Source organism: Mastomys coucha, unplaced genomic scaffold, assembly GCF_008632895.1.
Source record: "Mastomys coucha isolate ucsf_1 unplaced genomic scaffold, UCSF_Mcou_1 pScaffold5, whole genome shotgun sequence".
NCBI classification, from domain to species: Eukaryota; Metazoa; Chordata; class Mammalia; order Rodentia; family Muridae; genus Mastomys; species Mastomys coucha.
In genome coordinates, this window is record NW_022196911.1 from 104,091,844 (window position 1) to 104,107,786 (window position 15,943).

Sequence of the window (15,943 nt, forward strand, 5' to 3'; positions counted from 1 at the left end):
GCATCACTGGCAGGGCAGCTGGATCCTCTGAAATGTGGTTTGTTTGGGCAAAAAAACCCGCACAGTGTCATCAACCAGCTCACAGCTATGGTGTTCTTGGGTGGTACAGAAACCCATCTACACTATTAGATCTTAGAGCCTTGGATGGAAATACAGTCCCTGAACGTCAGGGACAATGCCCCCCAGGGTTGGACACAGTGCTTGGCACTCTGAACGCGAAACTATCAAATTCTTGAGTTCTCATTATCAGTCACTTCTTTGGGTTAAGGCATCAAAAGACCCCATGAAATAGCTTATCAAAGGGGTCATGTGTATTAAGACATCTTCCGCCATTAACACCTTTGTGACGTCATTGGTACGGCTGAATACTTACCTTAGTCCCTGACCAGGGCAGCTGTGTTCTGGAAGGATGAAAGTCGGGAATGGTCCAGAGTCGGGGGGCGGGGGGTGAGGAGGGGCAGTGCTACACAGAGAGATATGTTTTGTGGTGAGAGGCCGATGACATTAAAAGGAACAGTCTGATTGAGATTTCGGAGCCAGCCGGACCACTGGAGCAGAGTCACCTTTTTGGTCTCACAGTCCAGCTCATGGATGGAGAGCCAGGCTGGTAGGTAAGCGTTCAAGTCTGGCTTTGTCTGTATCAGAGACTCGGCCACTCCAGCCTGGCCGTGGCTAACCCGGAAGTGCAGGAACAAAACTCAACTAGAACATAGGCATCTTCCGGCGCAGCCCAGCATGGGGTGTGGCAGGCTTCCCAGGAGCCCATGGCTATGATTGGCACTCTAGAGGCGGGGCTTCACCCATACTCTCAGCCAATCAGCATGTCTCTGACTCCAGGCTCTGATGCCCACTGAAGGATGCTAGCTACTCTGGGTGCAGGGAGAAGATGTGGTCAAGTAACAATGGCTAAGCAAGGAACAGCCTGGGCCTCGGCTCAGGGGGAGAGGGAAACGCTGTCCAGCCATCCAGAGTTCAGGTAGGGAGGAGGCTAGGTCTGGCTCAGCAGGGAGATGAGGACATTTGGTCATAGTCTGGGCACTTGAGCAAAGCCGGGTAGTTGCTGTTCATCTGTAGGGAAGCATCGCTGGAGATGTCAGAGGGGCTGCGGCCCCGGATCCAGGCATCTGGATGTAGAAACTGACCCGAGTAATCGGAGCAGTTGCTCAGACGTGGCCGGTAGAAGCCTGGGTGAGGTCTATACATGTCCTCAGCAGTATACCTCTTCATGAACAGGTACACAGACATCACCCCGGCACTCTACAGTGAAAGAGAAGCAGAGGAGAGCTCACTGATGGGGGTCTTCTTGTGATGTCCCAGCTGTGTCTTCCTGGGACACAGCCAGGGACCTCTCCAGTGGAACGGCCAGTACATGTGTAGACAGGCGTGGGCCCTGGGAACCTCCAGGATAGAAGAGAGCCAGGAAAGCCAGGGAGAGAGGTACATTCTGAAGAAGAGTGGGTGGGTGGTCCAGGATTCTGTGGGATGCTTCCCTCCTCCCCTCCAGGTAGGGCAGTACCAATCTGGCACAGGGCGGTATGGGGCAGATTACCTCTGTTAAAAGGAAGGAGATGGCAGCGAAGGCAAATGACCATCCATACTTGTAGTTGAAATAGGTCTCTGCATCCTTGGTTCTGTTGAGCATCTCGTCATTGATGCTGGAGATGTACAGCACCAGGCCCACCACAAGCGAGAGGCCTAGATGAGGGAAGGGCAGGGCAGGGCAGGGCACACTCAGAGGTTTAGAGAGTTTGCCAGTTTGGTGCCCACTGAGAACAAAGCCTTCAATCTGGAGTTCCAGATGAGCTTGAGTATGCCCCCTGATGACTCTGTCTACCCCAGCATCTTCTAGTAGTGAACAGGCACAGTAGAATCTCTCCCTGTTTAACCACGCTCCTGAGCCAAGACACAAGCCTAGTGATTGCTACGCCTACTCTGTCACACACACACACACACACCCTCCTGGGTATCCTTGTTCACACTGGCCTGCTCTGCGGTCCCGCTGCTATGCTATTCTAAAAAGGCATTGTCATGACCCTGGGATGTGACCCCTGAACTCCCAAGAGGATTTTCATTAACCCAAGGCTCTTCAGCAGAGCCTCTAAGCTCTGTCTCCAGCAGGGGGTGGTGCATATCTCTGGATTCTGCCAGAGTGGCCTGGGGCCCATGCAAACCATCTGGCTACACAGCGAATCCTCTCTGACATCTTCAGCCAGGAGATGTAAGGGAAGTTGGTTCAGATCCTGGCCAGCAGTGAATCAGGAAGCCACTGGGGCTATGAATTCCAACTGTCATTGTGCACATGACTGCTTCAGGCAACTGTTTCATCAATTAGTGAGTGTAATCGAGTCAAGGCATAATTAATTATTCTACATCGAGCTGTTCATACTTCATTCCATTCACGTTGTTTTATGAAACCGGGGCCTCTCCAAGGACAGGTGTTAAAGGGAGACAGGTGTGATTCAAACCTTCTTCTGTACTTAACTAAGTGTGAGTCACTGCTGTCCCCAAATGTCCCTCTGTCATTATTACAAGCCCACTTCATGCATATCAGCTCTATCCTAAACTTAAGATCTTGTGATTCACTCGTGGTTGGAATCTCAGGCATCCTGAGCTCCAACCATCTTGGCTGCTATGGAGTTCACACAAGGAGATATGAATAGCTTGGCCTTGAGTTTGTCCCACTCTGGCTAGGTGGAATACCACCATACCATGTTGGGCTGATGATATTGCAGGTGTTATTAGAAGGATGATAGAGTGGACGGTGGAGTAGAGGAGAGATTGCACAACAGGTGTATAGAACAAAAATTAGATGGGCAAAGGAGTGTGTGTGTGTGCGTGTGCATGTGCGCCATGTATGCGTGTGCATGTGTGTAAGGAAAGAGTGAGAAAGAATGGTTCTTGGGAGTTAGGTGATATAACTGTCACCTGGCAAAAAGATCATGCTGCCAGGGAAATGGGAGAAAGATCCTAAAAGGACTGGGAAGCCAGTTGGCAGTAAGGATGCCTATGCCAGAGAATTATTTTTTTGTTGTCACTTATCTGTCCATCAGTCTTTCCATCCACCCATCCATCCATCCACCACTCACCCATCCTCCATTCTATCCACCCACGTACCATCTCTCCACCCATACATACATCCATCTTTCCATTCACCTATCCATCCATCCAGCCATTGTGCCTATCCATACTTTGCAAACTACCTACTCATTTTCTTTCTGAGAATTAACTCTTAGACCTCTTTTCTTTAGTCAACCAATTGAACACTCTGAATACCAATCCATTATCTTTTAGGGCCCAGGTCTCCATGAGGTCACTGGGGAGAAAGCACCCATTTTATTCGCCACATTCCTTTGTCTTCTGATATACTTCCCATGTGCAAACTCATCATGATTCATGCTTGCATTCCCTAGGCTGACAGCTCTCAAATCTTTGTGATTTAGGTGATTCTATGAGCTCCAGACCGTGATGTCTGGCGGCCGTCTAGATACCTCTTCCTTTATGCCACAATGGAAGAAGCAAACTCCGTTTCCCACACTGATCTTATAACCTTTGTGCAAAGCAATTTCTCTGTATGGTTCCTAATCATAGATGTAACATCCACTCGATGTGCAAGCAAGCAAACAGCTCCCATCCTTGATGCCTCCCTCGAGAGCCTGGTCCTGTTGAGTTTACCTTCTGAATGACACATGAACCCTTCCACTTTCTGCTGCAGTATCAACCCAGTCTGTGCCACTATTGCCCGTCCCCTGTCCTTCTGGCAGCTGGGGGAATCTGCCCAGGTTCCTTGGCTCCTGCCTCATTTCCCTTCCTCTCACTCTTCCTAACAGCAAGTGTTCTAACATCCAAATATGATGTCATTCCTTGGCTCAAATTCTTCTAAAGGCTTCTTCTCATAAAGTCCCAGATCTTAAGACAGTTTGGGTGCCTCTGTAATCTCACTTCTCAACACGTTTCCTCAGCCCCTCGAGGCTCCATGAGAGCTCCCCACACTTGTTGCTCTTTCTTCTCTCTAGGCCCTTTCCTCCCTCCAACCCGAGTTCGTTGCCTAATTCCTACTCACTCTTTAGGTCAACCTCTCTAGTTTTCCCTGACCAGCAAACACCTTGTTCTGAATTTCAGCTATATTCCCAGTCTCCTTGGCAGTTCCCAGTGCCTCCTCTCCTAGTCCCCTCCACTCTGAGTTTTTCTTTCCAGTCTACATGTTTCTGTCCTCCACAACACTGACCTTTCTATAGTCACTGATGCCGGCATACAGAACATGGTCTGATAGACATTGTAACTGACTGACTGACTGACTGACTGACTGACTGACTGAATGAATGAATAAAGTACAGCCTGGTGATAGTTCATGAAGATATATCTATGCTGAAGGGGTCTGGTGAACTCAGAAAATGGGGTATGGTTAGATCGTGAAAGCAAGGGGTCTCTGAGTGTAGCTGAGGATTAGGGGTGAAGGAACCTTTATTCCAAAGGTGGCTGCTTTTATTTTCCACTGCCAAGGATGTTGGCCTATTCAGACACAGGAATGAATGCTCATCAGTGGGAGCTAGAGAAGAAGTGTGCTGGTGTGTATTGTGAGGACAGCTAGGACATCCCAGCTTTGCCCAGGGTGAACTCATCAGGTCACTCCAACTCCGAAGTCTCATGTGCTTTCTCTGGAATGTCACATGGGTGGGTCTAAGGACATCAGAAGTCTCCTGCCCTGACTCAGTTCTGCCTAGGTCACTGGCTCAACTCATTCTATGTCCAGTATTGGCTCACAGTTGTGAGTGGGATTTCCTGATGCAGAACTTCTCAGGAGCTAAAAATCAAAAGTCCAGGGTGTATGGAGACAGAATAACACAACTTACCAGAGAGGATAAAGAAGATGCCAGAGACAAAGGCCAGTATGGTCCGGTGGGGACGGATATGCCCGATGTTGCTCAGGATGAACCCAATGAACATGAAGAAGAGGCTGACCAGTGGGAACGGCGTGGCTGAGCGAATCATTTCTAATGCAGAGGGCAGAGAGACAGCCTGTCAGGCTACAGTGACCTTCCTTACTCTGTCTCATTCCCAGGAGTATGTTCCTTCAATGTCTACCAATGGGTGCTCAAAGCCCTAGTCCCACACAAGTGACATATGGGTCTCCTGGTGCTAGCAGGGCTTTTGCTCCCAAGGCAGGACTGGAAGGTCTGACTTCAACTGCCAACATATTTTGGCGGAGATTTGTCTCCCCTTCAGGTATAAGCTCCACTCCCAGGAATCTACACCACCTGTCTATAGGAGAGCTGTGAGGTGTCTGGTCACATCATCCTGCTTCATCTTCAAGAGACACCCACAATTTCCAAAGGTACGGAGCATGCTCTTAGTGTTACAGGGGACTGGCACTGGCCTCTTTATTTTTCCATTTATAATCACTAGGGGGGCGTTCTACTGCATAATAAAGAATTTGCTCTTTGTCCCGGGTTCTTGAGAGGTAACCTAAATCCTCAGAATTTCCCATAGGGTATCTTTGCTAGTCATGTTAGTCCCGAGAGCACCCAAGATTTTTATACCAATTGGTCACTCACGATGGATGCAGAAAAGAGCAACCACACTGATTAGAAAACTGGGATTTGGGGCCATGTGGCTAAGCTGGACCTCTGGGGAGGGTCGGGTCTGAACACTGAGTTTAGTCATTCACACTTTAGTAGATACTAGCCATTAGTTAGTTACCAAGTGTGTTGGTTATATGCACATCGAGTATATACTATGACTATACACTTTTTTGTATAATGGATGTGTTCACAAAAGTTCATATCCAAAGTTTCCTGGAACCTACTCTCCTAACAGACCGAGGGGGTGGACCACATTGTAACATTGCAAGTTCATGGCGAGGCTCAGAAGCCACTCCGATGAGGTGAAGGCCATAAAGCCAGTCTTGCCACAGTCCAGAGAGACTGCTTTAGTCTGGGGGTGAGTTCTCCTCCACTTCTGGAGGTCAGAGACATAGGGGCTCCAGCAATCTATCTTCACCCCAGAAAAACAAACATGCAGGGCAAGCTCCAGTGAACTACACTAACATAGACAGCTAAGGCCGAGGGCACCAGCTTTTGAGAAGATCCTGGACGTCTGACTCGTCCCTTTGTCTGGCTTCCTCTGTCCCATCAGTGGCGCCGGTTAGAATGTTCTAGACACTTACTTAGAACATTGACTGTGGATTCTGACGTCATCTGGGAGTTCATGGGCATCACATACTCTATGGTGAAACAGCGTCCTCGCTCCTCACCTGCGGAGACAAAAACATGATTGCTATTCCCAGGTCCCACTCCAACTCGGATTTGAAGTTAGTACACTCCAAATGTTTCCAGAATCTTTGGGCCTGGGTCTCTATACTTGGACTGGATAAAATCCCTAGGGGAGTTTTCATCCCTGGATGGTTGGCTCACAGCAGAAGTGGGGAAGGTGCCTTGATGTCTTTTTCTGGAGGAAGGACTGAAGCATGGGAAGAGGTCAGCGCTATGAACTCTATGTCCAGCAAACATCTTGTGCCGTCCAGCAAACATCTTGTGCCGTCCGTTGTTGCTTTTGACTGATGACAGTGCTTGGCTGCCTCAGCTGTGCAAGTGTAGATTCTGTGCAATCACCTTCCACAGCCTTGCCAATCAGGCCCTGGTGGCCTCAGGCCTCTGCTTCAGGTTAAGATGCCAAAGCATCTGGAGCAGTGGGAGATGAGGCCAGAGCCGGATGCTGTTCCTAAAGCAGGCTCTACAAAATGACACTAGGTAGCCAGGAGGGAGCTGGAGGTGACCCTTCTGCCATACCCAACTCAACTCTAGCCTGTCCATCAGCTCCCTAACACCAAGATGGGAGAAAAAGCTGGGGGAACAAACTGTATCTCTTCTCAATGCACACACGGGTTCCAGGATTCCACAAAGGCAACTTAAAGACCATACTGTGGTTATGCTGGCCAGAACAGCATTCACAGGTCTTGTAGGACATGGAGGTGATACTCTTGTATAGGGTGGAACCAAGCTGCGATAAAGGCCTTGAGGACAGGGCTCTTGGTGCAGCCACTCCCCTGAGAATCCCCAGTGAGCTGAAAGGAAGTCCAAAATCTACATTCTCTCACAGACTCAGAAGGACGCACATTTGTGTTTTCTTTGTGTGGCCATTTCACAGACAGAGGAACAAGAAGCTGCGGAACATTTCCTGTTCCTTGAGCTTGTGGATGTCAGTGAAGCAGAAGTCTAGATGCATTTAAGCTACCAGAATTTTCGCTTCCGCCATCTGCAAAGTGGCAATAATAAGTCTGCCTTGCAGTTTCACAGGGAAGATTATGTGCGATCAATAACTTGAGGAGCTAATGAAAGGCCTGCTCGGGTGATTCAGATCTGTGAGGTGTCATTCAGCACTGGGAGGCAGAGTGTGGGAAAGCCAGGCTTGCATGGACCTGAGAGAGCCTGCTCAAGAGGACACTGTGAATCAGGGTCTGAGTTTGGGTCTGTGGTCTGCAAGCTGCTTGCACCATTGCCCAGATGCAGTGGAGATTGTCTGTGGTGAACTGTCTACTGACACCTCCTGGTGTCTCTTAAGTAGGGAGAGACCCCCTTGGGGCGGGTATTCCCCAGAGCAAGACTGTCCTTACCAGCGAGGAAGCAGACCCGCCAGAGGCCCGAGTGCAGGGACATCTTGACCTCCGTGCTCTGGTTCTGGGGAAGGATTATGCCTTCTTCCAGGTATAGCCAGTAGTCCGTGCTGACCGCGATGCCCAGCAGGCCCAGGCCACAGACTGCAAAGACGCTGCTCAGTAGGGTCAGGGCCTTCCTCCCACAGGCGCTCATCTTCCTGGATGGCGACTGGGCAGCACAGAGCGCTGTCTCACGGAGGGCAGAATAGGCTATGGGGAATAGAGGGAGGGTGAGCAGGAGGTGGGGAGCAGAAACTGAAGTCAGTCTACTCTGAGTCAGTGGGTGACTAGAAGCTGCAAGGCCACTAGTGTCTAGACTGTCTCCATTTAAGGGTGACCCTCTCCCTTTGCTCCTCAGAAACTCACAGCTTTCTCTTACGGCTACTGTATCTATTCCCTTGTCTTCTGAGTTCCCCTTTCTACACATGACCATTCACCTATCCACCTATCCACCCACTTATACATCATTGATCCATATATCATCCACTCATTTGTCCATCCGTCCATCCATCCATCCATCCATCCATCCATCCATCCATCCATCCATCCACTCATCCATCCATCCACTCAATTGTCCTTCTATCCATCCACTCATTTGTCCATTCATATATTCATCTACTCATTTGTCCAACCATATATACACCCACTCATTTGTCCATCCATCTATCTATCCATCCATCCACTTATTTGTCTAGGCATATATTCACCCACTCATTTGTCCATCCATCCATCCATCCATCCATCCATCCATCCATCCATCCACTCACCCACCCACCCACCCTGATTAGATTTTGAACCACTGTGGGAACACACCTCTGGGTATGCTGTAAGGATGTTTCCAGAAAGATTTAACTGGCTTAACACACTCTCCCTTAAGTTGCTTTTGCCATGCATTTTGTTACAGAAATGGAATAAATTACTGGTATGCAGAGAAAGCTCAGACTGTGACCTGATCCCAGAAAAGGCAGACAGAGCCACCTTTATAAAAGATGTAAACCTAGGGTGAGAAGCCTAGCCCCACTGCCCCAAGGTTCCCATGGTGTGGGCAGCTTTGAGTCCACCAGGCACAGGACCCTACCCAGAGACGATGGCATGCCTTGGCTGACATCTAAGCATAGGTGGCTGCCAAGACACCTGAAAAGCATCAGAAACCAGGTTTGGCAGCGAAGTTGAGCTCACTGCATAGTGTCATGCAGTAACACTAGTGCTCTTTGCCTGGAAGGGGTCACTCAGGTCCTGATCCCACAGCAGCATCTCTACCCTAGCAGTTGACCGTGGGAGAGCTGGGAGAGCCATGGTATGAGCCACATGCTGGTCTGCATGGTGGGAGAGCATGGAGCTGGAAAGCTCTACAAGCCTTCCTATATTGGCTTTGCCAAGGAAGAGGAAAGTGAAATGCCAAGTCATTCTCTATGCAATGCAGTTAGGTTTGGAGCAATCATTCTATGACATATTCTAGGGGGAAAGGCATCAGGAGGCACTGTGTCTTGGTTTGGAAGAATTGCACTGCGTGACAGCCACTTTAGTTTCACTTACTCCAAATTTCCCCAGACTTCTCTGGCCACAAAATGAAGGATCTGGGACACACTCATTGGCCCATGCTGCTCTTCAAGAATAAGAGCCGTTCTGCCTCCCCAACCCCCACTGAACTGCTGGGGGATTAACTGTCATGGTGGACAGGACTTGTAGTTTGCACAAGGCAAAGCTGGACCTGGTGTAGGGTATTATTATTCAGTAACAATGCAATAAAGCTCTGCTCTTCTCAGAGCAGACAGATCGGGGCGTCTGAAATACGACAGCTATTGCCCGGCTGAAGCTGAGCAGCCAATTTTAATGTTAAGCTTGGCAGAGATGAGAAAGATTTGGGTCTTAGAGATTTGGAAAGATGAAAGTGGAGAGGAGATTGGATCGGAATCAGTAAAGCAAAGCATAAAAGGAGAGGCTGAAGGTGACCTTGCCTGCGGACTCTTCGGGAGCAGGCCCTAAAGTCTGGAGTCTTCTCAGGTAAACCTCAAGAGTGTCTCCTCCCTTTCTGGAGAACAGAGCAACTGTACAGCAGGTGAAAAGCTACGTTTTTTTAGCAATTGCAAATGTATTTATGTGTTTATTGTAGCATCACATTTATTTATAAAGTTCTCACTGTCAGTTATAGCCCTCACCAAACCTTCAGCGTACCCCCATGAGGAAGTAACTAACATTAACTCCATTTCATGGATGGGGAAACTGAGGCTCAGAGGCGTCAAGCAGCCCACAGGATATCCTAGGAGGCAGACTGGATTGAAACCAGATCTAACTCCAAACTCTCTGCCCAGACTGTATGGTTTTCTACTGGAGAAATGAGTGGGCCCAAGGAGTATTGGGGTGGAGAAATGGGAAAGGAGGGTGTTCAGGAATCTAGAAATGCATAAGACATGAGTCTTTAGAAAATAGTCTAAGTGACCAAACATTACATAAGATTAGAGTAACCAATGCTTTGGGGCTTCCTATGGGGCACCTCTGGGGTAGAGCTTCTGGTATCCTTTCCATGGACCACTGTGCCTCAGCACTTCTGATCCCGAAAACTACATTATAAGCAACGAGACTAATACTTCCCTCAATGCACATGTCTGTCCATTCTAAAAGGTGGAGGGGCCTGAGATGACCCAGTCTGCTAATTCCAAGGAACAAAAGTGCAAGATATCAATATATAGACAGATCTTTTATGGGAGTTCTGGGGTTCAAAGTCAGCTTCTCAGGTTTGTTCCATAAATGTGTTTTTCATCACACCATCTCACTTTCCCGAATCTGTACAGACCGCTTTCACATGGTCAAGTTTCTGCTAAACGCATAGTCTTCATTTGTTGAACATTCTAAGGTAAACATCTCTCACGTGGAAGCAACTTATAGAAATTCTCTGCCTCTCCCATTAGGAAAATTTCACGGGCTCAGAAGATGTTTCAGGTAATAAGGTTCTGTGCGCTTTATGTTCTTTAAAGATTTCTGTGCTCCACACAGCTTCTAAAAGGCACACATTATTTCTATAGCCAGAGAAGAACATGAAATTAAAGATTAGAGACATCAGTTCCACTGCTGTCAGAAAAATGAGGGGCAATGGCTCACTCCTGCACTGAGAGGGGTCGTGATACAAGCTAGGACTCCTGGAGCATGGCGGGTTTGCACGGTTTACGATGATTACCGGTGCCATTACCTCTAAGTATTAGCTTGTTAATGATCAGGAATTAACGGCCACTAATTATCATGACTAGCAATTAGAGAGAAATGTCTTGCGGAGATTAAATCACTAATGGTACATTTCCCTGCCCATGCCAGTCATGAAGGACTCTGGGACAGAGTGCACAGGGACTCGGAGTAGGTGAGGTAGTAGGTATAAGGGATTGTGGGGGAAACAGATGGGGTCAATTGGAGAACAGCGGCAAGTCAATCAAATGAAGACACCCAGGGTCAATGCCCAGCTGGTTCAGAGGAACCCCAGTAGAGCTTCGGTAAGAGTTTGGGGAGTAGGGACTGTAGATGGGGCTTTGGAGCTGGCTACAGCTGCTCTTTTGAGCTGGTCCACTGCCTCAGCACCACTGTGGTCAGCAGCCAGCAGGAAAAGTAACCAGACAGTGCCTGGTGGGTCCTGATGGCCTGCCTGCTTTCTACTAGAATGTCCCCATTATTTTCCAGGAGAATTAAAAACTGATCACCGGGCCTGGAGAGATGGCTCAGCTTTAAAAGTCCTTACTGGTCTTGCAGAGGGCCTGGGTTCTGTTCCCAGTATTCACAGGGTGTCTCACAACAATCTGTAACTCCAGGTTTAGGGGATCCACTATCTTCTGGCCTCTGCAGGCATCAGGCATACATGTGGTGCACATACATGCAAGCAAGGCACTCATACACATAAAATAGAAATAAAATCTTTTTAAAAATGGTCATAAATTGGCTACTCAGAGAAACTCTGTCTCGAAAAACCAAAACAAAAAAACAAAAAACAAAAATGGTCATAAATTATTTATTCTTTGAACACACAGAGATCCACCTGCCTGTCTCCTGAGTACTGGGATTAAAGGTGTGCACCACTACCACCTGGCTAATTATTTGCACTGAGAAGTGGGATCTGGGCTTCTTTTCCTTAAACCTAGACATATTTGTGACTGTTCTGATTAAGAAAGTACCCAGGAATGATGCTGTGTTCCTTCTGGAGCTGTGAAAAGATACTGGGTTTTCTCTGGAGCTGCCTCATGGAAAGTACCAGTCATGGATGATGATCAACATGAGGTCACAGTGCTTTAGAGTGGGGTTTCTCAACCTATTGACATTTGAGGATTGGAAACTATTTGTTGTGAGGGCCAATCATAAGTGTAGGATGCTTAAGAACAACCTTATCCTTCTATAACCAAATGCCAGTGGTACCTGAGTCCCGACTGATGAAAATGCTTCTCTACAGGAAAACAAAAAAACAAAAAACAAAAACCACTTCACTGGGACCCACTTACAGGCTAGTACCGATGCTGTGATTGACCCTGGACTGAGCTTCACACCAATAGCCAGCATGTGCTACCTAACAAACACCAACCATCCTGTCTCCTCTCTCACTTCCACACCAGCCAACTGAAAAAACATTAGGTCTTTATCTTACTATGGAGAGTTAAACTGCTCTGTGCAATGATAGAGGATGCCTTCACGTAGCATCTCTGAAGACTCAGGAGATGAGTATCCAAATGTATACGGAGTGCTGAGTACCAAGCACACGGGGGCTCAGAAGGGACCGTGTCTCCTGAAGCCTAGAGACCTCGGCACCATCCTATGTTTCTCTCTCCAAACTTCCTCCGTCTTGGTTGGAGACAGCACCTTCCGCCAAAGGGTCCAACAGCTTCTGCCTGAGGAACTACCAAGTAGCTAGTTCTCCCTGGTGGCTCTACCAATCTCTCCCTGTGTTGTATTGCTGATGCTCTTGTTAGGAGTTGAGAATTGCTGGGTAAGGATGTACTGTCCTTCAACAAAGAAGGACCCAAAGAGTATGCTTTCCGAATTTTAACACACTTTATTCTTCTCTGCCGGGAATTAGGGTTATCGAGCGGAGGATAGAGAGCTCTGGCAGCCCCCACCACACAGTGTTCCCAAGCCTCAGAGAGTGGAGGTTGATGTTTATTAAAATCCTTCCCACCCTTGGTTTGGCAAGAGGTGGTTAATCAATGGGTTTTCGCAGAGGGGAAGAGGCACTGTGGGCAAGCAGCCAGAGCCGATGCCCATTGTCCATAGACGTCCAGCTGGGGTCAAGTGACCAGGACTTTGCTGACGGTCCAGCAGAATGCCGTGTGATGGTTCTTCACCATGACCTGATGAGATTTGGAATCAGGTAGGGAGCAGACCCCTGGGCCCATCTGTGAGGGCGTTTCCAGAGAGGTACAAGTGAGGAGTAATGTGGGCATCGCTGTCCTAAGGGCTGGGTTCCTGAGCTGACCTCTGGGCCCGTCTGTGAGGGAGTTTCCAGAGAGGTACAACTGAGGAGTAATGTGGGCATCACTGTCCTAAGGGCTGGGTTCCAGGACCCAATAAGAGGAAAAGGAGAGAGAGCAGGGGGTCAGGGCTCGCCTTACTCCCCGCTGAACCTTCTGGACCACCACAGACTGTGTCCCATGTTGTGAGTTAAAATAAACCCGCTCTTCCTTTGGGCATTTTGTCACAACAGTGAAAAAGGTTTAACTAATGCACAACCCTGTGTTACTGCCTCTGCAGAATTTCTCTGTGCAGCTTAAAATTTTCTACGCATTAAAAACTGGGACCACATTACACACGCCTCAAGTGCACACGGAGTGGCTTGATGTTGTTTTACTTAACATTATCAACATTTTGCATATTTTAATAGCTTCAGAATGTGTGCTCTCTGATTTGCATGGGCTTAAAGTGAGATAGCTGTTTCCCTACTGCAGAATGGTTATTTTCAAATCTGTCCTTATTACAAAAATCAATGAATAAATTTACTTATCTCTAAATATCAAGGGGGCATTTGCAAGTATTTCTTTAGGATAAATTCTTACAAGTGGGGTTTTTGGAAGGAAAGAAGCCTCCTTAGCAATCTTAAAAGCACCATCAGACCTACCCCGAATGCTGCCAAAGGCCCTGGTACCCAAGGCACAGCAGAGGCCTCGCTGTCAGAGGCCCCCAGAGTGAAAAGTCCTCCCCTGGATGGCTCCACCCAGACCTTGGCCTCTGGGCTCAGCTAATGCTGTCTGCTGCATTGACGGGATGTGTCAGAGTAAGGATGCTACACTACCCCAGATGATCTGGGAACTGTCTAGGCTTCCCATGTAACAAGCAACCTGTCTTCCATTGGTGCTAATGCGTCACCCAAATGTCCAGGTGTTGAAAGTGGAGTCCTCTGGACGATGCAGTACTTTTAAGGACTGGCAGAACTTTTAAGAAGTGGAGCCTACAGAGATCTTTAGGTGATTGGGGTTGTGGTCCTGAGGGGGATACAGGACCTCACTCTCCTCTTTGTTTTTCTTCTAGAAGAGCTACACACTCTACCACAATACGTTCCTTCACCACAGGCCCAGAGTAATGAAGACAAGCCTCTGTGAGCCAAGATCTGCAGAACTGTGGGCCAAAATAACTGTTTCTAAAGAGAAAGGGTTGATCAACTTTGATATTTGTAAGAGTGGCAGAAAACTGACAGACATGATCAATGGCTTGGTCAATGTTCCTGGCTTGGTGATTATAAAAGAACTACCATGAGAACTACTTTGATCAATATACCTTCTAGGATATCGCCACCTGTGTGATAGACAGATCCCAGATATCCAGGTCAATCAGCTGGAAAAGGCAGCATTAGGAACAATGCAGCCAGGCATGGTGGCTCACGGCTAACGTCCTCGCACTTGGGAAGATGAGGCAGGAGGACTGGTGTGGAGTTGGTGCTACCCTGTGAATTCCAGGCTAGTCTCGGCTACAGTGTGAGACCCTGTCTCAAAACCAAACCTGCTTAAAACTAGGAAAACCTATGGTTGATATAAGTGGTTTGATGCAAAAACAACCACACAGAGAATAGCAGCCAAATAGAAAAGATAACAATATATGGAAAACTACTGTCTAGGTAGCAACAGGATAGTAAAGTGTTGAAACTAAACTGCAAGTTATGTGCTGGTGCTATGAAAAAAAATACAGGACAGGCTCAGTGCATATGCTAATTTGTTTCTCTATTGCTGTGGTAAATTCTGTGACCAGTAGCAACTTGGAGGGAAAGGGGTTTATTTCAGCTTACAACTCTCCGAGGACATACTCCATCACTTAGGAAAGTTTGGGGTCAGAACTCAAAAGGCAAAAACCTGGAGGCAGGAGCTGATGCAGAGGCCATGGAGGGGTGCTGCTTAACTGGCTTGTTCCTCATGACTTGCTCAGCCTGCTTTCTTACCTGCCCAGGAGTGGTACTATTCCACATCAATCATTAATCCTGAAAGATTTGTGTCAAGTTGACAAAAATTGACCCGCAAGTAAGGCCCTTGTGTGAGCATAAGGACCCCACATAAAGCCAGATGTGCTGGCACATCTGTAGTCTCAGAATTCCTATTGTGATATAGGAAGCTGTTTTTATTTTTATTATTGCTTTTAAAATGTACCTTATTTTTCTTTTATGTGTATGAATGCATGTATGTGCGCCACATATGTACTGTATCCGCAGAGGCCAGAAGAGGGCGCTGTGTCCCTGGAGTCACAGGTGGTTGTGCGCTACCTCTGGGTGTTAGGAGCTGAGCCAAGAATGGCAGGTGCTCTTAACCACAGAGCCATCTCACCAGATCCTACAGGGAGTTCTTCAGAAGATGTCATGACTCTGGGCATAGCCTAGAAGGGAAACGCTTGCAAATAGCCAGGGATTTATTTTAAGGATGAGGACACACGAGTAGGGAATACCAGGCAATTATCCTCGTGACAGAGCTACCGTAATGAAAACAGTTTGATTCTGCTGAGGGGGGGACAGCATCAATGGGAATTTAAAAAGCTATTTTTGGCCATGATTAAGTAGCTTGCTAAAAATAGACATTTCCGGCTATGAATAACTAGCATATATTAGGCAAATCCTCCTGCTGAAAATAACTAGGAGAGTTGGGTTAAATATAAAAATAAAATAAAACAAAATAAGTTTGAAGATGTTAGACCGTAATCAAGAAAACCAGTATTTCCGAGGTCAAAGGGTAAAGACAAAGGAGATGCACTGAGATGGGCCGGGCACTTTGTGCAGTTTTCCATTTAAGTGACGCACTTGCCCATTCATAAGGAGTGTGAGGCTGAGAGGCTGTGCAGAGCTTTCTGGTG

The 15,943-nt window shown here is 47.7% G+C and overlaps 1 protein-coding gene and 1 long non-coding RNA gene across 6 annotated transcripts in view; one reads left to right on the top strand and one right to left on the bottom strand.

Annotated features, from left to right (window-relative positions):
- The first annotated feature begins 338 nt into the window (after nt 1-338).
- On the top strand, nt 339-14,371 carry LOC116078423. Of its 2 annotated transcripts, none has more exons than XR_004113539.1 (4): nt 339-607; nt 5,207-5,332; nt 12,840-12,989; nt 14,144-14,371. It is a non-coding gene; the product is annotated as an uncharacterized LOC116078423 (long non-coding RNA). The 2 variants fall into 2 exon arrangements; XR_004113538.1 differs by having other exon boundaries at nt 5,224-5,332.
- Nucleotides 417-15,943, bottom strand: part of Cacng5 (calcium voltage-gated channel auxiliary subunit gamma 5) — a 55,741-nt gene continuing 40,214 nt past the window's right edge. For 3 of the 4 annotated variants that reach the window (XM_031353645.1, XM_031353644.1, XM_031353646.1), the window contains exons 2-5: nt 7,610-7,861; nt 6,164-6,250; nt 4,851-4,991; nt 1,160-1,695 (exon numbers count right to left, since the gene is read on the bottom strand). In XM_031353645.1, coding sequence (XP_031209505.1) covers nt 1,286-1,695; nt 4,851-4,991; nt 6,164-6,250; nt 7,610-7,805 — 834 coding nt within the window. In that variant the 5' untranslated portion in view covers nt 7,806-7,861 and the 3' untranslated portion in view covers nt 1,160-1,285. Of the gene's footprint in view, nt 1,696-4,850; nt 4,992-6,163; nt 6,251-7,609; nt 7,862-15,943 lie in introns of all 4 variants that reach the window. The other variant, XM_031353647.1, reaches the window with a different exon arrangement.